The sequence below is a fragment of the Phoca vitulina genome, unplaced genomic scaffold (assembly GCF_004348235.1).
Source record: "Phoca vitulina isolate PV1807 unplaced genomic scaffold, GSC_HSeal_1.0 scaffold49, whole genome shotgun sequence".
NCBI classification, from domain to species: Eukaryota; Metazoa; Chordata; class Mammalia; order Carnivora; family Phocidae; genus Phoca; species Phoca vitulina.
The window spans coordinates 3,081,334-3,106,574 of NW_022589752.1; the positions used below are offsets into that span (position 1 = coordinate 3,081,334).

The window sequence follows — 25,241 nt, forward strand, 5'->3', positions numbered from 1 at the left end:
AATGATATCCGTTATTTCCTTTGATTCTTAACTTACTGCTTGTAAAGCAGATTTAAAAAAATTTTTGATTCCAAACCATAATCAAATAGGTAAGCTGAAAGAGTGTAGTTGGAGAGAACTAGTTGGCAAGGCTTTTGTCACTGAGATTCTTAAATTTGGGCATGCATCAGAATCACCATTCTGACCTACTCAATGAGAATCTCTGGGAATAGGGGTCAATATGTGTATTTAAAAAAAAAATACCTGGGTGGGGGCACCTGGGGGCTCAAGTCAGTAGTCAGTTAAGCATCCAACTCTTGATTTCGTCATGATCTCAGGGTTGTGAGATCGAGCCCCGCATCAGGCTCCATGCTAGGGCTAGAGCCTGCTTAAGATTCTGTTTCTCCCTCTCCCTCTGCCCGCCCAATCAAACAATCAATTAATCAAACAAACCTGGGTGATTCAAATGCAAAAAGTTGAAGACCACCAATAGAGACGATTATTGTGACAACATGCTGGACTATAAAATCAGGTTTAAAAGCTTGTCTAACTCTAGATTAAAGGATTCCAGGAGTCAGAACAATTTACTAAATCACAGAACAAAATATGCTAGGAAACTACAGACCAATACCTTTTAGGAGCATTGATATAAATTCTTAACAAAACACTTGCAAACTGATACAAGATCTAATATGAATTATTCACTGTAACCAAGTACGATTTAGTCCAGGAATGCAAGGTTGTTTTAACACCAAAAAATGAGTGTAACAAACATAACTATAGAATAAAGGACAAAACCACATAATCATGTCAAGACGTTTAGAAAAAGCATCAACAATATTCAATATCCATTCATAACAAAAACTCTCAACAAACTTGGAATAGAAGAATCCGATCTTAGAGGGGGAAAGTACTTCAGAATAAACGCAAGACAGTGCTTCCAGAGTAGTAACAATGTTTCAACAAACTTTAAAAATTGCTTCTTCCTATCCTAAAATATAAAAACTAAAAATATATAAATAAAAATATAAAACTAAAAACTAAAACTTCATTAATATTAAAATGTCAGAGATATAAGGAGTAGATAACTTTTTTAATTGTCCCAATTCTTCCAAATTTGTTAGGGAGACTGCAATTCATGAAATTCATTATCTAGATTCTTAATAGTCTTTCAAAAGGCATCAAAAGGATGCCAAAGGACCACTTAGGTATTTATTCTATGGCCTTATGTATTTCCGTACTTCTTGCATTCAGATGACAGAGTAGAGAACCTGGTAAGCATACAATTACCTAGTAGAGAGCAGAATGGCTAGACTACATAGCAAAAGAGTGCCATCTCATTCTCCCTATTCCTAAAAATCTCCATATGCCACAGCCCCTTCACTGCCCACCCACACTCAATCTCCCCACCTCAATCATCCCTCCATATCACTCTCCATAAAACCAGAGCTGCCCAGAAGAGGAAGGAGACAAGTGATAGGGTCTTTATAAGGCATCCTCAACCCACACAAATGGCCTTAGCTACTCCAGGCATGTCCTTCTTTGGCAAGGGCACCCACCAGTAGACTGGGACCTACCAGCAGATCTTATCGGCATGATGTGTAAAGCTACAACTCTAGCTCTCAAGTTCCTTCCCTAACTCCCACTGTGAACTTCATTTTCAATATTTCCTGTGGGGGAAGAGTTTTCCACTCCCACTCCTTGGTAATCCCAAGACTTCAGGAAAATGAAAATAAAAAGCAGCAGCTCAGGGGCGCCTGGGCGGCTCAGTCGGTTAAGCGTCTGCCTTCGGCTCAGGTCGTGATCCCAGGGTCCTGGGATCGAGCCCCATGTCAGGCTTCCTGCTCCGCGGGGAGTCTGCTTCTCCCTCTCCCTCTGCCTGCCGCTCTGCCTACTTGTGCTCTCTCTCTATCTCTCTGTCAAATAAATAAATAAAATGTTTAAAAAAAAAAAAAAAAAAAGCAGCAGCTCTCCCTCCTCCAAATTTCAAACCCATTACCACTTCCGCCTTGGAGAACTGTTGCCAAGACAAGAGACATTACACTGAGGAATGCCTCTGAGGACACTCAGGAAAATATGAGGAAATATTGGTGAATCCTGATTAAGGAAGGGCAAACAGCCTTGCTCATTGCTCATTCCTGACTCATCTACATTGGTAACTGTGGCTGCTTCTGATTCATATTGGTGGAATTGAGTCGTTGCGACAGAAACCATAAGGCCCACAAAGCCTGAAATATTTATCATCTGGCCCTTTAAAGAAAATGTCTGCTGGGGCGCCTGGGTGGCTCAGTCATTAAGCGTCTGCCTTCGGCTCAGGTCATGATCCCAGGGTCCTGGGATCGAGCCCCACATCGGGCTCCCTGCTCAGCGGGAAGCCTGCTTCTCCCTCTCCCACTCCCCCTGCTTGTGTTCCCTCTCTCGCTGTGTCTCCCTCTGTCAAATAAATAAATAAAATCTTAAAAAAAAAAGAAAGAAAATGTTTGCTGACACCTGGTCTTGATAACCAGGAGAAAGGAGTCATTTATGATGTTTTGGGGAGCTATTTCAAACTATGTATTAGAAGTTTCACACATGAATAAATGATAAGTTGCCCACCCAGAGACAGGGAGTCAGTTTGTACCTCAGTTCCGATGAACGTAGGACGAATATACAGACTAGCAGATGTTGAATAGGGGACCCATTCTTGATCCAATTTCACAAGCTGTTTAACACACTCTAAAAGCTCTTCCTTGTCAAATACCTGAAGGAATGGAAAACATAATGAAGAGTGGAATTTTCCTCCACTGTGGCAATAAGTAATGATCCTCATGAAAGCTTTAGACTGTTAAAAAAAAGTAGTAATAATAAAACCAACCAAGAATCTTTTTCTGTCATTTTTTTACCCCAAAATTGTGATGGGATGATGGATTATCTACGTGGAGGAGATAAAACAGTGGATCCCTACCTCTTACCATAGTAAATATCAACTACAGTTGGATTATACATTTAAATGCGATAAAACATTAAGACTTTTACAAAGTAAAAATTAAAAAATACCTCTGTCACCTTAAGGTAGGAAAGCATTTGTTTGTTTTTTTAAGATTTTTTTATTTGAGAGAGAGCGCATGCACAAGAGTGGAGGGAAGGGACAGAGAGAAGGGAGAGAGTCCTTAAGCAGACTCTGAGCTGAGAAGCAACAAATTGGGTGAAGTTATTCATAACCCATAATTAACCAAGGATCATAACTTGAATATGTTAAGATATTCTGAAAATGAGTAAGAAAGACACAAATGATCTAATAGGAAAATGGGCAAAGGCAAAGAGCAGTTTATTTCTAAGGAGAAAAAGGCTTTCATATACTAGATGGGTGACAGTTTGTAAAATAAGTAGTTTCTACTCACTTAACAGGGCAAAGAAACATACTTTCAGAGATGTATGTCATGGGTTATGCAAGGTTGAAATGAGTCAGAAACACACATCCAAGTAGAACTCATGATACCAAGAATTGGCTACTTAAATGAGAACTTAGAACAGCAATCACAGCACAATAATATAGGAAATCGGGACTGCCAGTCATATAGGACACATCATCACCCTGAGTCACCGAGGATTTAGTGGAAATAGAACTTGACTAGGAATTAAAAAGACTTGCACCCAATTTCTTGTCCTGTCCCTTTACTCTGTGACTTTAGGCAAGTCGTTTATGCTCTAGAGGTTTGAGTTTTCTTCTAGGTACAAAGGTCCTACTAAAATGTACAACACATACCTTTTTTTTTTTTTTAAACCCATACCTTCTTGAGGCTCACTGTTATGATTAAACAGAGAAGGAATGTATAACCACACAACACAGTTTATGGCAGAGCTGTGGTCCAACAGATGTTATTTCCCTTTCCTTCCGTCCCCACTTTAAAGTATTTCCTGGTAATTTGTCTGTAATGGCACAAGTGTGAAACTAGTCCAAAGAACTTACCTTCATTTCCCTTTTGGCACTATATTATGGCCTCTGAAGGAGGTGGGTGAGCATGGGTTACAAAAATAGGGAGGAGAAGGAAGAGCCCGGCTAAAAAGAAGTAGTTAGTTGGGCTTCTTCAAAGCATACCTAGGGCTAGGCTCCTAAAAGTTAGGCACACAGAATTTGTAAAAGAAGAAAAGGACTCCTTCAGTTCAGAAAGGCAGCCTGGTCATGTCTCAGGGAAGGGAAGTAATCTAAGACACCTCCTACCTAGACATGAGCCTTAGGATCTAAATCCAACCCACCATGTAATGAATTCTGCTCTTTACAAAACAATGTTATAGACAGTCACCAATGGCCATGACAAACCATTCGATATCATTTTCTTAAAAAAAAATAAAGCTTGGGGTAAAATAAAGTAAATCATTGCAAACGTGCTAGTGTCCCAAGCAATTAGGCAAAATATTCCCAAAATATCTGTGTGGCACACCCTATTTTCCATTTCACATATTATAATTTCATAGGGTCTTCAAATTTTATTGAATTTTAGTTTAAGGTATATTTTTCTTCCTTAGCCTATTATCTCTTACATACACATTAACACCCCACGGACATTTACGAAGAAACAGATTGTGGAACTGCCAAGTGGTATTGGTTATTTGCTTGTATTTTTACCTCACTGATTACCAAGTAGATCAGAAGTAACTTAAGTGTTCATATGGTTTTTACTGAATATTGATCTAACTACAGTTGGCCCTTGAACAACATGGATTTGAACTGCATAGGTCCATCCGCATGTGTATTTTTTTTCATATAGTACAGTACTGTAAACGTATTTTCTCTTCCTTGTGATTTTCTTAATAACACTTCCTTTTCTCTAGCTTACTTTGTTATAAGAATCAAATCTATAATATATATATACACAAAATATGTGTTAATCAACTGTTTATGTTTTGGTAAGGCTTCCAGTCAACAGTAGGATCCTGGTTAAGTTTTGGGAGGATATTCAACTGCCTGGGGGTCAGTGCCCCTAACCCCTGCATTATTCAAGGGTCAACTGTATTCAGAAATGATTTGTTTTGTGGTAAATTCACAGTGACCCATTACATCAAGAGAAACACCAAAGAAACTCCTAAATTTACATACCGGCAAAGTGGCCCTCACAGCAGATCGGTGCATTCTATCCATGTTGAGATTTGGCCGAAACAGTCGAATTTTATTATCTACTCCTCGAAATGCCTTCAATCCCTCAAACAACTAAAGATAAAAAGAGAAATAAATCTTAGGGGATAACTAAATGAAAACAATCTCTGTGTTTAAAAGACTGACTTTTCTAAGGGCACTCATATTCTTCATCATGCCAAGCTGTTGACATAGACCAAAGATCTCCAAATCTAAAGAAGCCAACAGTTGACAGGCTGGTTACTGTAGCTGGGTTAAAAAGAAATTCTTTTAGTACCAAAATCTGATAGGAATTCAAAGTCATCCTTTCCTTAGCAGGAGCCACATTGCCAAGTAACACCTCCACGGAGGTGGGGAGAACACATCTTCAATCACACAACGTGGGCTAACTGCCCAGTCAATGAAAATGGACGCAAAGAACCCACTCCTGCCGCCCTAAACACGCAAGCATCCTTTCATTTAATCTGGCTCATACAAACTCTGGATAGTAGATAATCTAGATGTGACCAGGGCTGGTTTAGTACCCCAATCACAGAAGCCAAGCAGCTCAAGACCATCCTATGGTATGGCCAGGCCACCTTTCTCAAAATGCCACACCAGAAAAACCACTGGGCAGGGATGTTAAAAGACTCTTCTGAAGTAGCTACATACTGATAAACGCAGAGAAAAGAGAAAAATCAATAATTTTAGTGGGAAATTTTAACACTCGTTCTCTAAATAACTGACAGAACAAACAGGCTGAAACTCGGCAAAGATATGGAAGATTTGAACAACAGGAACAGCAAACTAACCTAGAGGACAGACAGAACCCTGCGCATACCACCTGCAGAATGCATGCTCTTTTCACACATTTTCCAACCATAAACCAGAAATCAGGATCAGAAAGAGGACGACAAAATGTCAACATTTTGGAAAGGAAGAAACTCATCACTAAATAAAGTGCGAGTCAAAGAAGAAAAATAAGGGAATTTAGAAAATTTGTTGAACTGAAGGATAGTTGGGCCCTTAGAAGCTTGTAGCCTTAAAGCTCAGCTCACGTGAGAAAAGAAATCTAAATCATGTAGCACAATTTCAAAGCACTAAATTAGATTTAAGGGCAAATATGTAACTTATTAAATGGAACAGGAGTAAAGCTTCAGTTAAAAGAGAAGGTTGTCAGATTTTGGACTCGGTTGAGAACATCTGAAACACACCTGAAACAAAAAGACATAGTAAGCAAAATGTCATACAAATTTTTTCTAAAGTAAAGCTGGTGAGGTTATATTGTTAGTAAATATAAAACAAAATTAAATTTTATTTAATTTTAAGAAAATTAATAAATTTTAATTAGTAAATACAAAACAAAATTAGTACATACAAAACAAAATAAATTTTTAACTTAAATTTAACTGGAGATAAAAGAAAATAACTTCATAGGGTTCCATTTACTTCACTTTAATTTTAAAATTGTATGCACCTGATGTCGGTTCAAATATATGTTAAAATTATATGATAATCTCATTAAGCAACACAGATGCAAAAAGTACTTCCACAAATCAAAAAGACAACATGATAGAAAAGTGAGCAAAAGATCTGAATAGGCACTTTAAATAAGATATCCAATTGCCCAATAAACCTATGAAAAGGTGTTCAACCTCTTAGAGTAATGGAAATTAATATCACAATAATGAGATGCCATTACATGGAAGTAGCTAAAATTTTAAAATCTGACCATATTAGGAGTTGGCAAGGTTTTGGAACAGTGAGAATGCTTATTCATGGCTGGTGGGTATAAATATTGGTAAAACCACTACAGAAAATAGTTTCCCTTTTCTTATAAAACTAAAGATACATCCAATGACTTAGCAGCACTATTCCTCGATATAAGCTTACACAGTATTTCTCAAATCTTTTGGCATCAGGAGGTCTTTAAACTTTTAAAAATTATTATTGCTTCTCGGTCTTTTGGCTAAGATCAAGTGTAAACTTTTAAAAATTATGAAGGCCCCCAAAAGCTTTTATATATGCAGTTATTCTATCAATAATTACCATATGAGAAATTAGAAGTGAGCCATTTAAATTTATTTAACAATAATAAACCGTGACATGTTTAACATATTTTAATGAAGACTACCTATATTTTCCAAAAGGATTATTGTTAAGTGTGGCAGTTTTTCATTACTGTAAATCTTTAAAGGGTGGCTTAATGAAAGACAACTAGATTCTTATTCCTGCTTTTGCTCTTGCAGTATATTGTTTTGGTTGAAGTACACAAAGAAAATCCCAATCTCACAGATACGCACTTGAGAAAGGGAGAAGTATTTTTGATAGCCTTTTCAGATACCTGTGGTTATTCTTCTCTGATACCACTTCAAAAGTTGACCAGTGGTGGTTCCTTGAAGGTTAGCTGCAATGCGGAATTTGAAGCCCTATCAATAAAGTTTTCATACTCTGTTAACTTATTAAAATCCAATAGTGTATCAGAGTTCAACTAAAGAAGCAGAACAGGAGATACCTATATTATTACCAGATTTATTATAAGAAATTGGCCAACGCGATTGTGGTGGCTGACTAAGCAAATCCAAAATCTGTAAGACAGGCCATCAGGGAGAGAAGACGACAAGCAGGCTGGGACGCTCAGGTGATCAGAAAGGGAGAGACAAAGGAAAAGAAAACTAGGTCTAGCTATGTGTGGAGTCTCTTACCTCACAGAAGTCCTAAGGTTGGGCTCACCCAGAATAATTTCCCTTTTGATTAACTTTAAGTCAGATGATTAGGGACTTCAATCACATCTACAAAATTCCTTCGCCACAGCACCTAGATGGGTGTTTGACTGAATACCTAGAAGAAGGTTATGTGTATGCAATAAAATGGTCATGCCTCCCTCTGTCCTCCATCACTCACAAGAGAATGTCTTGTAGGTATTCTAACTAGAAGGAAACTAAAAGTCAAATTCTGGGGACTGCAGTGCAGACTAGCCAAACTGACACATCAAAAGCCATCACAGTCTATCTTGTATTTTGAATGGATCTTAAGTCATGCATAAATTTGTAATGTCATGCAATGGTTATTTGGAAAACATTGGTTCAAGTTATGCAGATCTTCCAAAGGTTAACACCTTTTTCATACAACGTATTTTTTTAAAATCTGTTATTTTTATACTAACATCATCAAAAAACTCTCTAATAGTGGAAAGGCTCAAGCTTGTGGTGGTGGATACAAATTTTCCAAAATCCTAGTTTTTACTTGTAAGCTAGAATTTTATCAATGGCAACAAATATAGTCCATTGTTTTGCTTGAAGTGGCAGACTCACTTTGTTCATTTTCAAGAAGACACGTGCAAAATGCCCAATTCTGTGTAACTATACTTTGTTCTTTCAAGTAAAATGGTTCTAAGTTGAAAAAAGCAGCCGATTCAGCTCACAACACACACACGCTCACAACACACACACACACACACACAAATCACACAATTACTTTTCCTTGAGAAGTGCTTTAGGCAAAGTTTCTATTTCACCACACAGATTAAAATGACATTTACTCAAGTCAAAATTTAATAATAATTATTGCCACTTCACCAAGAACATTCTTAAGTAAAGCTGATGTTCTTTATACTTTAACACTTGGCAGTAAAGAATATAATGGCTAACTAGCAGAAGCTGGTGTCAGTCTTACTGCAAATGTCAACACACAGTGAAAAAGAAAAATATGGTCTTGGTGTTAATGCGAAGTGTTTTAACCATGGCAACCTCTTGAAAGGAGCCCCATACTTTAGAGGGCTTCTCATCTCTGCCTTCCTCCAGCTGTGACCTTTCCTTGGGGCAAGTAGTCATCTGGACCCTGAGCTCCTTTTTTAGACCAGGCTCCAAGTACCCACTCCCCTGGAATTCCCTTCCCAAATGGCCCTGATCCCATTTTCAGAGCCTGAATGACTCTCCTTAGGTTCATCCTACTGAAAACAGGTAGCATCACTGGTGTGCCCATGCCTAAGACCAACGGATGGCCAAGGCTCATCCATTTGCACATAGTATAGGTATCTACACATATGTGTGTGAGGCTCTTTGTGGCACAGGATAGAGCCAAGGCAGGAAGAGATAGTGGGTGAACCACCGGGTTTCTGTTTGTACTTTTGTCCCAGGCCCCACTGATGTTCATGTGGGTCCTGGATGAATAAATCTTACATAATATTGAGCTCAAACAATACACACACACACACACACACACTTCATATTTCCATTTACATAAAGTTTCAAAAAGAGGCAAAACTAGGGGTGCCTGGGTGGCTCAGTCGTTAAGTGTCTGCCTTCGGCTTGGGTCATGATCCCAGGGTCCTGGGATCAAGCCCCGCATTGGGCTCCTTGCTCAGCGGGAAGCCTGCTTCTCCCTCTCCCTCTGCTGCTCCCCCTGCTTGTGCTCTCTTTCTCTCTCTGTCAAATAAATAAATAAAAAATCTTAAAAAAAAAAAAAAGACTAAAAAAAGGCAGAATTATAGTGTTAGAGATATATACAATCTAAAGCACTCATTTGTTAAGTATTCATTAAATAACAGTACGTTACCCATTTTTTGTCAAATTATGCTTTGACTCTTTCAACCTGAAAATGAACTATTATCAAGTTTCATATTTTGCCCAAGTTCCCTACTCATGGTTCGTATTTCGCTATTTGAAATCTTCACATATGTATCTATTAAAAAATACTTTCATGGGATGCCTGGGCGGCTCAGTCAGTTAAGCGTCTGCCTCCGGCTCAGGTCATGATCCCAGGGTCCAGGATGGAGTCCTGCATCTGGCTCCCTGCTCAGTGGGGAACATGCTTCTTCTTCTCCCTCTGCCTATGGCTCCCCCTGCTTGTGCTCACTCTATCAAATAAATAAAAGCTTTAAAAAATAAAAATAAAGAATACTTTCATAATTAATAAAAACCACATGTAGTTGCAGATCTCAAAATAAAATGGATTCTAAAATCAATAGGGCTGATGAATGGAGGAGAATGATATTTAAGAAGACTGCTCATATATTCACTTTGGGGTTAAAAAAAATACAACTACAACTATTTTTGAACTTCAAAGTCAGGTTGGCATCCGATAATGTAGTGTCCGTAAGGGATCAGTATAAAAGAAACAGTCATACCTGTGAAAAAGCCTGAAACATGAATGTTTCAAACACATTTGGGAAGAAAATTTTTGTAAAAAAGTATCTGTTAGTGGGGGTTAAAAGATTAAAAAAATATTTTTATACTGAGGGCAAGATCGTGGCAGTTTGCTTGTCATCCTATCCTAAGCACACTGCACAGGCCCAGGGAACCAGTAGACCCTTAGCATCCATTGCACAAGTAAGTAAATAGGAAATCGACTGAAATGCCTCAGAAAATTCCAGGATCCAGTTTCTCTGCATGAGGCAAATCCTTGTGCACTTCCTAAATCCCTATGACAATGTCCTAATATTTTGCCTGCTAAACCTAAGAACCCAATCTGACAAAAAGCAAACTAAATGTGTTCCTCCACCTCCCCATTTATCCCTGATACATATCACAGACTGTATCTCCGAAAATAGCCACACAATATTATCAGTCCTACATGCTCTTCTGGAACCTCAACATTCCTCATCAAGAAAGGTGTATCTCCTTTTTTTTAACTTGAGCAGGCCTTCGTGATGGCCAGGATGATAGTTATGACAGAAGTCATGGTGTGTGATTTGGGGGTTAGGACATAAAAAGAACTAGAAGCTTCCATCTGGGCTCAGTGTCTTGAGACACACAGCTTAGAGCCCGTGGCACCATGTACCAAGTCTGACTACTCTGAAGCCACCATACTTGAGAGACCACGTGGAGAAAGAGGGATGCTGACAGAGCCTCAGCTTTTCACCCTCACCCTTCTGAGTTTCCCCACCCAGGCACCAGACAGGAGTCAGGAAGCCTTTGAACTGACTCCAACCCCAGTCAGTATCTGACAGAAACTGCATGTGAGACCCCAAGCAAGAACCACTTACGCCATCCTAGTCATCAACCCCCAGGATCATGGAAGATAAAAACAAAATGATGGTTGTTGTTTTAAGTCATTAATCTGTTACATTGCAATCAACAACTGATGTAATATACAATCCACTTCTTCATGCAAAACACTTCTTGTATCTATATTGTAAGTGGAACAGTAATAATATAGAAAAGTTTTCAATTTTCATTTGACAAAGGATAATGGTAATTAAAAAAAAAAAAAATGTTTTAAACTCTCCTGGTCACAAAAATCTAAACTGGCAAAACTAATAAGCAAACGAGCTTTCTAACTCCTCTAATTAGATTTCCAACAAGTTTTCAAAAGCCAGTGGCCATCAAAATTGTTTTTAGCTTTCAAAAATCACATTAATCCTTTCTCAGGTACTTCCCATAGGCCACCAGTTCTCAAAGTGTGGTCCCTGAAGCAGCAGCATGAACATGGCCTGGGAATTCAGGGGAAATCAGAAACTCTGAGGGTAGGACATGTGCTATGTTTGAGACCACTGCCCTAAGATTTGCCATATTCCTTCTTTCAATTTTTTTAGGCCCTTCCTTTATTTCATTTGCTCTTTATTATACCCTATGACACAGGCATATACCCACTCTTATTTTATAGTTGAAACTGAGGCTTGGAGCAAATAATCAAAGAACTCATCCAAGTTGACACAGTGAAGACACAGAGCTGGGAATAGAAACTACAGATGCAACAGCCCGTGAATACGTCTGGGCACCGAACAGGTTTCCAAATTATTCAAATTTATAATTTTCAACACGTTAATTGGACAGGCCTCTTCGGAATTTTAGTGTATATGTTTAGGAGTGATGTCGCACGGAGTAGGAACTCAGCATTTGAACCCTGTCTCCTCCCTGTGTAATCTTGGCTGAGAAACTTCACTTTTCTGAACCTGCTTCTACAACAGATAAGGCTGTTGTAAGGGTTAACAATAACAGCTAACAACTGGGCTCTCATTATGCACCAGGCATGGCTGTATCCGCTTACACAAATTACCTTACCTTATCCTTATACTAGCACTATGAGGTAAGTACTATCCCTATGTCAATTTTATAGGTAAAGAAACTGGAAGCACGGAGTGATTTTAAATAAGCTTCCCAAGTCATAGAGCTCCCTAGGGAGCAACAGACACCGAATCTGAGCCAGGAAGTCTGACTGTAGAACCTGAATGCTTAACTGTTTTCTCACTTAAAATAATTAAATGAGATGACCCATATAAGGTGCGGAGCACAGTGCCGGAATTTAATAAACACAAGTAATTTTATCATTACTGTTACGAATATCTACTACTCTTACTCTCTTAATAGGTAGGCCACTGCTTATTTCCAGCATCCCAATATTCTGGGAAAGATGTCCAACACATTAAAAATGAGTAAAATAAAATGCGGGTCAAGAGAATGAGGAGTGTATCATGGATCTCAGTGTGTATCCTGACAAGGACTAGAGACAGCACTCTCGACATATTTAATATTTTATGCTTATAATTACTCCACTCATGCCTGAAGGATGACATTTAATTACATGTCTCTTAACACATATACCTGCACGTTAATGCTGGTCATAAAAACATGCAGTAAGCACTAAAATCTAACTATAATACTGCTCAATGACACCTTCTCACTCATTAGAAGATCTGAGAAGTGACTTAGTAAAATATTAACAGTCCTGGATTTTTGCTTGCGAATTTTCTTACCTATTGTCCTTGCATTTGCTGCAAATGATTTTTTTATTGACATTATGGAAAGTTCAAGATTATCTAAAAGATTAGTTCTTAAGACTTACCTTCAATCCGACTGTCTATGGGAAAAGTTTTAAAGACAGTTACGATTTCCTCAAGTCACTATGATAAAGCCCATCCTGCCCAAAAGCTATTTTAGCGGGAAGAGCTACTCCCTAGTCACAGTGAAGATCTAGTACATCACCATTACTGATTCCCATGTACTTACTTCCACTGCGTAGTGGAAAGTTGATGAGCCAGGGTGCAATGACAGGTTTTGAAGAGGCCTGATACGCGGTTTCTCCCATCCAAACTCTGAGGACCACTCCACCATCAACATGTGATCCGTGAAAACAGTTCCAAAAACCAGAGTGCTGGGGTCTGGTTTTTCCTTTAAAATGGTGGCTGGTGTGATTATTAGATCTTTAGCCTGGGGAAGAAAAATCGACATCATTAAAGAAAAGTTACTGAACAGCCACTGGCTGGATGATACAGAGGGTGAAAAGACAAAATTTAGGCCACTGGCCACTAAAAAGTGAAATCATGTGACGTTTAAATGCTGGCAATGAACTCAGAAATTTAACAACACTACGTGAGCCAAACAAATCATGTTGGCATTCAGAATTTGGCTTGTTGTTTGAAATCTCTGTGCTGTACACTGCCTAATAAAGACCAGAACCAAATTCAATGATATTTAGAAACAGGGACAAAATAGCAGATGTGGTAAAATAATGGAAAAAGGAGAACACATGCCTTCACTCTCACTACAGGACTCCTATTGAGCACTGAGGAATGAGGTAAGGGGTGTCTTCTAGAACAATGATAGCAACACTCATAATGATTTGTTAAACTAAAATTAAAGTCATTAAGAATTGAATCTTTTGGTGATGGCTGTACTCCAACTCCCTCAAAGAGTTCTTGGCATAAGGCTTCAAAACCCCCTGGGTGCATCATAGAAGAAAGGAGCAGAATGAAACAAATATTTTCCTCTTTGAAAACAGAGAAGTAGAGAATGAACACCAAGATATAAATCCTCTATTCTGTGTTGAGGAAACAGTGAACAAAGGGCCTCTTCTTGAGAGAAAGATAAATAAGAGTAATAGGGAACAACTTCACACAGCAGCATTACACCAACTCTCCACAAAGCCCATTACAAATGGCCCAACACACACACACACACACACACACCCGAATCACAGCACCATCTCTAACTTCACAACAACTGTAGACTGCCGATAAAACCATGGGGGGAAGGAGCTTTTTGATCAGTTAAAAGACAATATTAACCAGGGACAGGTTCTACTTGTTAACAGGATGTAAGGAAGGTCAAACTCCACAAAAGTACTCATTGCCCCCACAAAATCAAGTACAGGAGTTCCCTTTAGATCATCAGCTCTTATCCTTATATTTAAGATGATCCAGGGGCACCTGGGTGGCTCAAGTCACTTAGTTAAGCATCTGACTCTTGATTTCAGTTCAGGTCATGATCTCGGGGTCATGAGATCGAGCCCCGTGTCAGCTCCATGCCCAGCATGGAGCCTCCTTAAGATACCCTTTCTCCCTCTCCCCCTCCCACTCCCAGCCTCATGCACATGCTCTCTTAAAAAAAAAAAAAAATCCAATTGCTTCTGATTAATTCACTGCCTTACACATGCCTTAGTCATTTGATATATTATGAATGATAATCAGTTTTATTTTTATAATAATATTCAGCTGAGGGTGCCTGGGTGGCTCAGTTGGTTAAGCGACTGCCTTCGGCTCAGGTCATGATCCCGGAGTTCTGGGATCGAGTCCCACATCGGGCTCCCGGCTCAGCAGGGAGCCTGCTTCTCCCTCTGACCCTATCCCCTCTCACGCTGTTTCTCTCTCTCTGTCAAATAAATAAATAAACAAAATCTTTAAAAAATAATAATAATAATATTCAGCTGAATGTATTCTAAAACAACAAGAAAGCTCATATTACGGGGAAGCCTAAGGCACTAAAGACAACATATTACAGTAATTTTCAGATTTAGTAATGCTACTTTGGAATATGCCAATAAAATGCCAAATTTGGGGGCAAATGGACTTTCTTCTACCACTATTTAATTCAAATAAGTAACTTAACTTAAAACCTTTTATTAAGTGCAAAAATATAATTTATTTAAAGGGATATACTCCAGCTCAATTATTTTGCTCCTTGAATCCCATTTCTCTCCCTTTATCCTCTAGACCTCATCCCCCAAGTAGGATTTGGGCAAATTTCACCTGCAGGCTAAATGCAGCCTTCCGGCCTGTTTTGTAAATAAAAGTTTTATTGGAACACAGTCACACTGTTGTTTTAGTTTTAGTGATGGCATAGTCCACTAATAATGACAGAAACCTTATGGCCCTCAAGCCTAAACTATTTATTATCCGACCCATTAAAAAGTTTGCCAGTCCCTCGAGACTGTTCAGGCAAGAACTGAGTAGATATTCCAGTTAAATCTCCGACCCTAGCACAGTGCCTCACACATACAAAATACAGTACAAGTTATCTTAAATACTCAAAATAACATTCTGCTGATTTCAGATGTACTCGCCGATAGATGACACACTCATCCACAGAAGATGGCCGGGATTTAAAGTGAGTAAAATTCTAACATAAACTTTTCATTACATGAATGGTTTCACAGTATTCTTGCACAATGAAGCACTTAGGACTTTGCTTTAGTTAGCTTTTTTTAAGTGGCTTTTCTTAGTCCTGGGCTAAGAAAAATCTGTAACCATATCAATATAGTAACACAAACAATGCAAATTTTCACCTATTAAGACTATTAGTAAAAGTTTCTCAGTAACAGGGGAGGGTAGTAAGACCCAAAACAGAAAGATGAGAGTAGGTAAAAATGGAGAAGTGAGAGTGTGAGTAGAAGACGTGAGTTTTTTCTACTTGTTGAATTTGGGGTACATCTTCAATATTGCAAAGACAACAGACCTTAGCCTTTCCCTCCAATCACAGAACCATTACTTCGCATGGTTCTTCAAAAGTAAAATAAAAATCACCTTCCCCGTTATTTCTATCATTAGCAAACCAATTCTCCCATGAGCTAATCAACAAGAAATCAACTACACATGATCCTTATACTTTTCAGGATTTCTAAGCTTTCCAATAAATAACCACCTGCCATGAAAACAAGAGGCCTTGGAATATATATTTTATATCAATAACAATCTACATAATATTTAAAAACGAGACTATGGCCTCATGTCAAACAGCTGTAGGGTGATCTTTTTTTATTTTTCCTTCCCTTGCTCTTTCTTTTTTTTTTTTTTATTATTTTTTATTGTTATGTTAATCCCCATACATTACATCATTAGTTTTAGATATAGTGTTCCATGATTCATTGTTTGTGCATAACACCCAGTGCTCCATGCAGAACGTGCCCTCCTCAATACCCATCACCAGGCTAACCCATCCTCCCACCCTTCCCTTGCTCTTTCTTATCTGCTTTCTTATTCTTAGTATTTTGCCTTTCTATTCACTCAGCACCAGCACAGTGGTTCACAGGCACTGCGCTGAGTAGGCACAAGACATACAAAGATGCCCCGTGGCCCAGCCCCTCCTTCTCAGGCAAGTTCACCGTCAGCCACGGACAGAAGTAGCCACTGTGAGCAACTATTACTCATTCAACCTAGTATCTGGTGAGCTACTGTGCGCTTATTGCTATGGGCCCAAAGGAATCTCAGGGAATAAAACAAGTCCTGTTCTCTTAGTGCAGGGAAAACAGTATAAAGAAATAAGTGGATAAAGAGAGGTCAGGAGGTGATTAGTGCTATGAAGAAAATGAAAGCTGCTTAAAAGGATAGAGTGGGGAAGAAAAAGCTTATTTTTCATGGAAAGGTTGGGAATGACCTCCCTGATGAGGTGTCCTTTGAGCAGAGATTCGAATGAAGAAAGAAGGTAGGCCATGTAGATATGTAGACGCAAAGTATTTGAGGCAGAGGAAGCAAGGGCCCAGATCCCGAGACGGGGATGGACTTGGCATGTTCGAGGAACAGGAAAGGCTCAGTGTGGCAGGAATTCAGGAAATGTGGGGGAAAGGGAGGGACAGAAGATGTCACAGAGGCACTGTGGCTGCTGGAGTAGAGGGAAGGGAACTTCATCCTCTACTGACTAACATTCCAGTTCTCCACGGGTTCTGACTGTGCAATCAGGAGTGTACCCTGTCTGGGGCACCTGGGTGGCTTAGTCCGTTGAGAGTCTGACTGGATTTCAGCTCAGGTCATGATCTCGGGGTCCTGGGATCAAGCCCACGTTGGTTTCCACAGGGAGTCTGCTTAAGGATTCTCTCTCTCCCTCTCCCTTACCCTCTCCCCCTCCCCCCACCCACACATGCTCTCGTTCATAAATAAGTGAATCTTTGGGGGAAAAAAAAAAGACTGTACCCCATCTTATTTCCCCAGGAATCTTTACCAAAGAGGCTGCTAGCAATTAAAATAACCCCAGTTTACCCCTTTACTCCAGGCAATTTGAAGTAGCCATCAGGGATAATACTAGAGACATGGCTACCATGCTTCCTTAATTTTTTAAAAATACGAAGGAGCAAAGCAGGAAGGGGGAGATGTTTGATGGTGGTAAAATACAAAAATCTGGGTAACACTGAGCTCTTTCCTTAAGCCTCTACATTTCCTCCTCTGCATAGAGATCCTGAGCCCTGGCTACACGTTGGATTTAACTACAAAGCTTTTTAAAAACACTAAACCACAGTCCATTCCAGAATTGAACCAGAATCTCAGAGGGATAGGGCAGGGGACTGGTTGGTTGGTTATTCAAACTTACCCAAGTGATTCTAACTGGGCACTCAGGGTTCAGAACCACACCACACTATCTCCCTTGAAGATTTCAGCAACCTGAAGAGCAATGGTTTCCAACATTGGCTACTGAATTGGTTCACCTGGGAAGATTTTTTTTTTTTTTCTTAAGGAAATACCACTGCTCATGCTGTACCCAAGATGCACAAAAACTCCGGAAAAAAAGAAAGAAACTCAGGAGTGGGACTTCACATCAATTTTCACTGAAGGCTTTTCAGGAGATTACAAGGCACTGGAAGGGCTGAGAACCACTTAAGAGATTCAAGTCTCATTTGTGAATTCTTATCAAAAGCCATACATTATTTTGTAATCACAGGACCTTGGTTATCTCAAACTGAACGTATCTAAAATAGAGCACATATTTCCTCCAAAACTTGATCCCTATTTCTGATATCATATTACATTCTACTTTACTTCTTAATCCTTCATCTAATAAAAGGAATGCATGTTTATTATTTAAAATTCTACCATAAAGGGAAGAAAAATGAAAAGTATAAAATTCCCAACTTTCAAAAAATAAATGTCAATAACATTTCCAACTAGTACCCTGGCCACCATGTTCCCACTTCCCAGACATGACCTCCATTAACAAATTCATTGTGCATGTTTTCCTATATTTTCTTTACATCTTCATTACTTTCAAGATAATTTACCATTCTCAACATTCTCCCAGCCCTCAGTTTCCCCTATCAGTAATTGAGACACCTGTACTTTCAAGAATCTCTTTAATAAGTCTGATGCCTCAATTTCTACGACCCTGTCAGTAGCAACTATCCTATATCTCTTCCCTGTCATCTTTCTGAACATAATCACATGCTTGATCATAATCTTCAATGTCCATGAATAGAATAATGGCCATAGATAAGTCCAAATATTTTAGCTGCAAAATCAAGTATCCCAAGTATGGCATTAACTTCTTTGTTCAATTCTACCTCTCACTAATGTCCAGCATTAACCTTTTACTTATCACTTAGCAATGCATTCAGCTGCAAGTAAGTCAAACACACAAATAGGAATTGGTTTTCTCACGTAAGTCTGGAGGAGCCAGGCCTGGCAGTACCCCATAACCTCAAGGCCCTGTGATTTTCTGAGCCTTCTCATCAGAGTCAAAAGAAAGCTCATTATGGCTGTAGCTTCAGCTTTAATGATTTTCAAGGTCCACAGATAGGGGAGGAAAATGATAACAGCAGACAAGTCTGTTTCCTCTGATCACAAGAGCAAAATTTTCCCAGGAATTTCCATATGCCTTATTGGTCAGAAATGTGTCACACTGATCTATCTAGCTGCAAGGGAGGCTGGCAGGGCAGGTCAGAGAACTGCAAACAGCATCTGTCAACAAGGAACATGGGTAGGCTCTACTGGGGGTACACGCTCACCAGTGCCCGAATTGCCTGAACCCTGACCAGCTCTTAAGCATTGTCTACATGCCTCTGTTTACATTGGAAGGACTACACTTGGCTACAGATGCCTTCCCACCCTCACCTCTTCTTTCTCCCCCAACATTTCCTCCATCTGTAACACTGGACATGTGGTGTAGCCAGTTTATCCCAACTCCTTTCTTCCTCCAGGAGGAAGTGTGGAAACTTCCTCCAGGAAGAAGTTTGGAGCACCCCATCTGGCCCAGCAGTCTGGTGGTATCCTCAGCTTTTCAAACTACCTAGCAGTTGCTCATACAACCCCTCTATTTGGACATCCCAACCCCCTATAAAATCTTTTAATTAATTTGAACAACTGGAAAAGGGAGTCATTTCTTTAGATTATGTTGGACTCTCATTTAGGACAGTAACTATTATACACATCAAATATGTGCTAATAATTCTGTTCTAAATTTCGCTAAACATGGATTGATCTTCATGGTTTTGGATATCTCAACATAACAGACTGCTATAGTTTTTATAAAAATTGTGGGTGCTGGGGCGCCTGGGTGGCTCAGTCATTAAGCGAATGCCTTCGGCTCAGGTCATGATCCCAGGGTCCTGGGATCGAGCCCCACATCAGGCTCCCTGCTCTGCAGGAAGCCTGCTTCTCCCTCTCCCACCCCCCCCCGCTTGTGTTCCCTCTCTCGCTGTGTCTCTCTCTGTCAAATAAATGAAATATTTTTTAAAAAATCATGTGTGCTTGCTGTATTTCATAGAAGACCCTTTTGTTATTACAAATCCTTAAAGAACCAACTTTAAGAATGACCATGGCCCAGTATATAATTTTTACTTTTCTGAACTCTGTCCTTAAAATATCTCTAGGACAACCCACAGTGATCCACTGGCCCTGTGAGATCAAGTTAGTTAATGGCAAAGATATAGAATAAGGTGTTTTTATGCTGGACTTAGTGCTCTTGTAATTATAACTTGATACTACTAGTTAAGTTCCTGGAAACTGAATACAAATGATTAAATTACCAGGTATTCTATTTTAGTAAGTGACTATATCCTTTTGTAAGATGTGACTTATTAATGATAGGAATAGCAACCCTCTAACTTTCTAATTTGTAAATATGGATTGCCCTACATGCAGTTTTTCAAAGTAATACACAACTGAGTGCCTTCAGAATTTCATCAAGAAGTCTAATTTCCTTCACTTGAAACAATTTCTGGGGTGCCTGGGTGACTCGGTTAAGCATCCGACTCTTGATTTCGGCTCAGGTCATGATCTCGGGATCCTGTGATGGAGCCCCAGGGAGGGCTCCATGCTGAGTGTGGAGCCTGCTTAAGATTTTCTCTCTCCGTCGCTCTTTGCCCATCCAGGCAACCCTCCCCCCATGTGCGTGTGCTCTCTCTCTCAAAAAAAAAAAAAGAAAAATTCTGTAATTCTGGAAACTAACACTAACAGCTTTTAACCTAAGCTCCAAGAGAAATTACCTAAGAATATTAAATCAAAACAATTAGTAAACTGAATGAAATTCAAAAATAACCAATATTACCTGAAGGTTTGTGATTGGTTTTGAGTAGCTGTGAAATCTAGTTCCAAGGGGAAAAAAATCTTTGGCATAAAGAAACAAATTTTGCAAACAGTTTTTATCACTGTTTAGAAACCTTTTTCTACATTTCCTTTCCAAAGATGGATAAAAATAACAGTCTTTGTAAAATGATACTTTCTCCTGCATAATTAATCTGTCTCCTTCTAGTGCTCCATGTTCTCTGATGACTTCAAAGTCAGGATGTTTCAGGCCATATGCTTGTGGAAGAATTTGGAAGGCCACAATGACTAGACTGTGAAATGACAAGAAGTATTAACAAAAACAAAGCATACTAAAAACAACAACTTCCTAACACAAAATTCATGCTTGGGTAATCTTCTGCTCTGAAATGGGGAAGGCCGGAGCAGGCTAATGCAACCTGGTTGCACCTGAGCGCTGTATTAGCCAGCATTCAGGCCACATCTCTTGTTCACCACTCAATATCGTATCCGTACTTCTCTGCATTGGACACAATACTTAAATGTTTAAAAGCTCTCTCTGCATTACATCAGGAAATACATAACTTTGTTCTACAATAAGTACACTTTTCTCACTCTATTTGGAAAGCCTTAGGTGCTATGTTCATTATCTTTTAGAGATATTCTTTTAAAATCTAATAGAGGAGTGCCTGGGTGGCTCAGTAGGTTGAGCAGCCGACTCTTGGTTTTGGCTCAGGTCATGATCTCAGGGTCCTGGGATCGAGCCCTGCATGGGGCTCCATGCTCAGCAGGGCAGGGGGTCTGCTTGTGGATTCTCTCTCTCCCTTCCCTCTGCCCCTCACCCAGCTTGCTTGCTCACTCTCTCTCAAATAAATAAATAAATCCTTAAAAAAGTCAAATCAAATCTAGTAGAAAGGCATGAAGAAGAGAATTACAGATTTAGAGTGTCACATTCTGTGGAGATCTATAAAGCAGGGGAAAGTGGAAGAAATAGACAGCTGATCTCTTTGAAACAAAGAAGGCTCTGGAGTTCATAGAAAGATTCTGTAGGATTCCCCAGTAATAAGGCATCTCATTTCTGGGCCTTGTTGGGAAACTGCATCCTCACTTTAAAATGACTGCATCAAAATGGGGGAAGGGATGCAATATGAAAACTACCCATAAGAAACTCAAAAGGCAATTTAAAAGTACAAATGGAGTAAATAAAGAAAAAAATATCTTTGCTTTTTGTCAAAAGCAAAAATAGTCCTATAAAACCCACCATTTCCCCCCCAAATTAGCAATCTCACTTTTCATTTGCCTCATTATATATGCACTGTGAATACAACCACCATTACAACTCATGTTTTAATATGTAAATACAAGCATAGAATGTCAGTACACCCCCCTTTAACTAAAACCTAGTATACAGAAATCTAAATTCAACAAATAGATTATTTATATTATGAATTTTTTAAAAGATGTATTTATTTGAGAGAGAGAGCTCGAGCCCCGGGGGGGGGGGGGGGGTGAGGGAAGAAACTCCTGCAGACTCTTCGCTGAGCTCTAGCCCCATGCAGGGCTCAATCCCCTGACCCTGAGATCATGACCTGAGCTGAAACCAAGAGTTGGATGCTCAACTAACTGTGCCACCCAGGGGCCCCAACATTATGAATTAATTTTAACTTTGTAAAAATTCTCTATGTATAAAAATATAAAGGCCTTTCAGGGAAAAATCACATTTGTCTATATACCCTTTGAGGAATATACCTACTACATAAAATAACCCTGAGAGAGTATCAAATAGTCCATTTTATCTCATTCTTTCTAGAATCCTTATCTCAATACCTACGTCCCCAGAATGTATTAAAACAGTCTTCATAGACTAGCAGAGTAGATTAGATCAGCTATAAGGCTATAGAGGATATTATCTTTAAAGGACCAGGAATATTATGGACAAATAAACTCAATGACTTATTCTAGTAAGGAAATTACTATATTTGAATCTATCTATCTACCTATTTCTTCTTCTTTTTTTAATCTTGAGAGCAGAGACCTTATCTTGAATTTATCCTCAGATTTCCAATGCCTACCACATAGTAAGAGCTGGGTGTGTGGGAAATTGATGAGTCAAGTTTCCACTCCCTCTCTGAACCCTGCCAGGATGTGAGATCATTAGGACACTCTGTGCTATGGATGACAATTGACAGTGACTGAAATAGGCAGGAGAGAGGAGGGAGACTTAAAAGAGAAGCAAAACCCTCCATGGTTGGTGGGAAGCAGTGGGGTGGGGTGGAGATAAAGATTCATAGAGAAAATAATAATACACCTTATAGTTGTATTTTTATGATTTTCAAAGTGCTTTTACAAGATTCTCATTTGCTCATTAGTTGCCTGGGAAGTTATGAGGTTATTTAATATATAAAACCCGTAATTCAGAGAGAAAGTAAGGAAACACAACACATTTACTGCATAATGTTAGGTGTTGCTTTAAAGAGAAAAATTATAAGTGTAACTTTTTCCACTAGTGAAGGGTTATACTTATTTATACAATCAGATAAACCTCTAGGTGAATATTTACAAATTAATTGTTTTCCAAGAAAACAGTTATGATTCATGAAATGAAATAAACAACTGCCAGGTAATTTTAGATGTGAAGATATTACTGCTCCCCAAATGATCCCCCCCTCCAAGAATGGAATTTAAAATGTATGGCAGCATATCTAAATTACTATATAATGCACCCGGTAAAAACTGCCCAAATCTCAACAGGAAATAGATTCATTCAGTTGATTGTTGTTTCACTTAACCTCTGGCAAATAACTTACCTTGAAAGTCCCCACCACCTCCTTTGATCCCGCTTCTCCGGTACATTCTGGGGAGCATCCGTTATTGCAGTCCTTAAAGAAGAATTAAATTCATTAAGTACAACCAGGTGGGTAACTGCGGCCTGGGGTAATCAGTATCACTCACCATCACACCGCGGGCTCCGCTCAGGTACCCAAGCGAACAGGAAAAGGAGGATCAAGCACCCAGGCACCAGCCCCAAAGGAGAGCGTCCTGGGAGTGCTGTCCTTCACTTTCTACCCAGCTGTTTTTGTCCTCCACCGCTGGCTTAGGGCAGGCTGGTTAAATTCCAGGGTCGCCCTACAGAGCCAGGGTTCACCAGCAAAGAACAAGAAGGTAATTGTCCCCCTTATATCCGAGTAAATAGTCTAGACTAGGGTTTTCAGCCATTTATAGAAAAATCTCCTGGGCGCTCTCAGCCTCGTGGTCCTATCAATCACTGGCGCACAATAGCAAGACTGGAAAAGGGATGAGGACGAGAATGAACCATTTTCTCCAAGGGCAGGGTCCTGCAATGCAGGCGCATCGACACCAAACCTCACGGGTTAAGGACAAAACCTCAGGGAATTAGGAAGTAATTTAAAAGATACTTAAGGACACAATGGAAGTGGGACGAATTGGGAAAAGGTGCAGACCTTTAAAAATAAAATAAAATAGAAAAAAGCCTAATCTGCTATATAGCTACGTGCGGGGGGAGGGGGGGCGGGGAATCCAAGGAGGCAGAAGGCTGCGGTCAAAATCTTCTGGGGTGGCCAAAGCACGCAGGATGTGGCTGTCAGTTCTGGCAGCCCAGAAATTCCGCTTCTCCCTCCTCCCCCAAAGCGGCTTCCATGGCGAACCTCACGTTCCCCGTGGCTGTCCGCGCCGCGCTCCGGAGCGGGTCACCGGCTGGGCGCTAGAACTGGCCGGCAGGGGCCTCTCCAAAGCGGAGTTCGCTGGCTGGAGGTCTAGATTTCGGTTAGGGTTGGGGAGAGAGGAAACGCCTGGGTGGAGACGGAACGGCGATGTGCGGCGAAGCAGGATGGTGCAGGAAACGCCAGCGATGCGCCCCACCAGGCCGGCTGGCTTCGGAGACCCCGGGTCCAATCCGCCCCCCTTCCACAAACACCCGGGTTCGGGTACCTGGCGGGCGAGGGCCGCGGCGGCACAGGTCGGGCTGGCCATGGGGAGGCTCCGGGAGCGCGGGGCTGCGGAGAGCGGCGGCGGCACGCAGCGCGCGGCTGGACGCGAAAGCGGGCGGCGCGGCCAAGCCCCCGCGCACTGACTGAGCGGCGCCGGCTGCCACCGCCGGGGGCCCCGCGCCAGGGTTAGGCGCAGGGAACTACGCAGTCCCTCCAGCATCTCTGGAGGAGGAGCCTCCACCGGTCTGGTCCTTCTCGCTCTTCTGTGGGTAAAACCAGAGCCCTCGTCCCCGCCACCTGGTCCCGGGCTGGGGCACGGGAATGCGCGCCGCAGGCCAGCGCCTTTCCAAATACAGGCACTTCGTGAACATCCTTGTTTACCAAACAACCCCTGGGTGAACGGGCTCGGAAACGCCTCTCGGCCAAGGCGAAGGCAACCTTGGGAGAAATTTACATCAGGGGAGAGTTTCCTTGGACAAACCGACCAAAGGCAGTTTGCAGCCCAGGACTGGCAGTTGTGCACTGGCTCTTATCTGCCACCGACCCCCACGCGCAAACTGATGAGGAAGAACGTGAATCTGGGTTTTAGATTTCTTTGCGCCACCTACTCAAGTTGGATTTGTTGCGGGGTGTTGCAGGGCTACCAGGCTCACATCTCTAAGAGCTCTTTCTGCACAGAGACCTCGATGCTACTTAGATCCACCCACCCATTCAGTGTTTTCAGGCAAAATAGACTATCAAGAGCTCCCAATCGAACTGACAGTTTTCTGATGTAAGCAGG

General features: G+C 40.5%; 1 protein-coding gene across 3 annotated transcripts in view; it reads right to left on the reverse strand.

The window, feature by feature from the left end:
- Window positions 1-24,604, reverse strand: part of BCAT1 (branched chain amino acid transaminase 1) — a 68,613-nt gene extending 44,009 nt beyond the window's left edge. For 2 of the 3 annotated variants that reach the window (XM_032432648.1, XM_032432649.1), the window contains exons 1-5: window positions 24,462-24,604; window positions 23,321-23,392; window positions 13,021-13,221; window positions 5,057-5,167; window positions 2,600-2,719 (exon numbers count right to left, since the gene is read on the reverse strand). In XM_032432648.1, the coding sequence (XP_032288539.1) occupies window positions 2,600-2,719; window positions 5,057-5,167; window positions 13,021-13,221; window positions 23,321-23,392; window positions 24,462-24,503 (546 nt within the window). In that variant the 5' untranslated portion in view covers window positions 24,504-24,604. Of the gene's footprint in view, window positions 1-2,599; window positions 2,720-5,056; window positions 5,168-13,020; window positions 13,222-23,320; window positions 23,393-23,465; window positions 23,968-24,461 lie in introns of those variants that run through there. The other variant, XM_032432650.1, reaches the window with a different exon arrangement.
- Window positions 24,605-25,241: the final 637 nt, after the last annotated feature.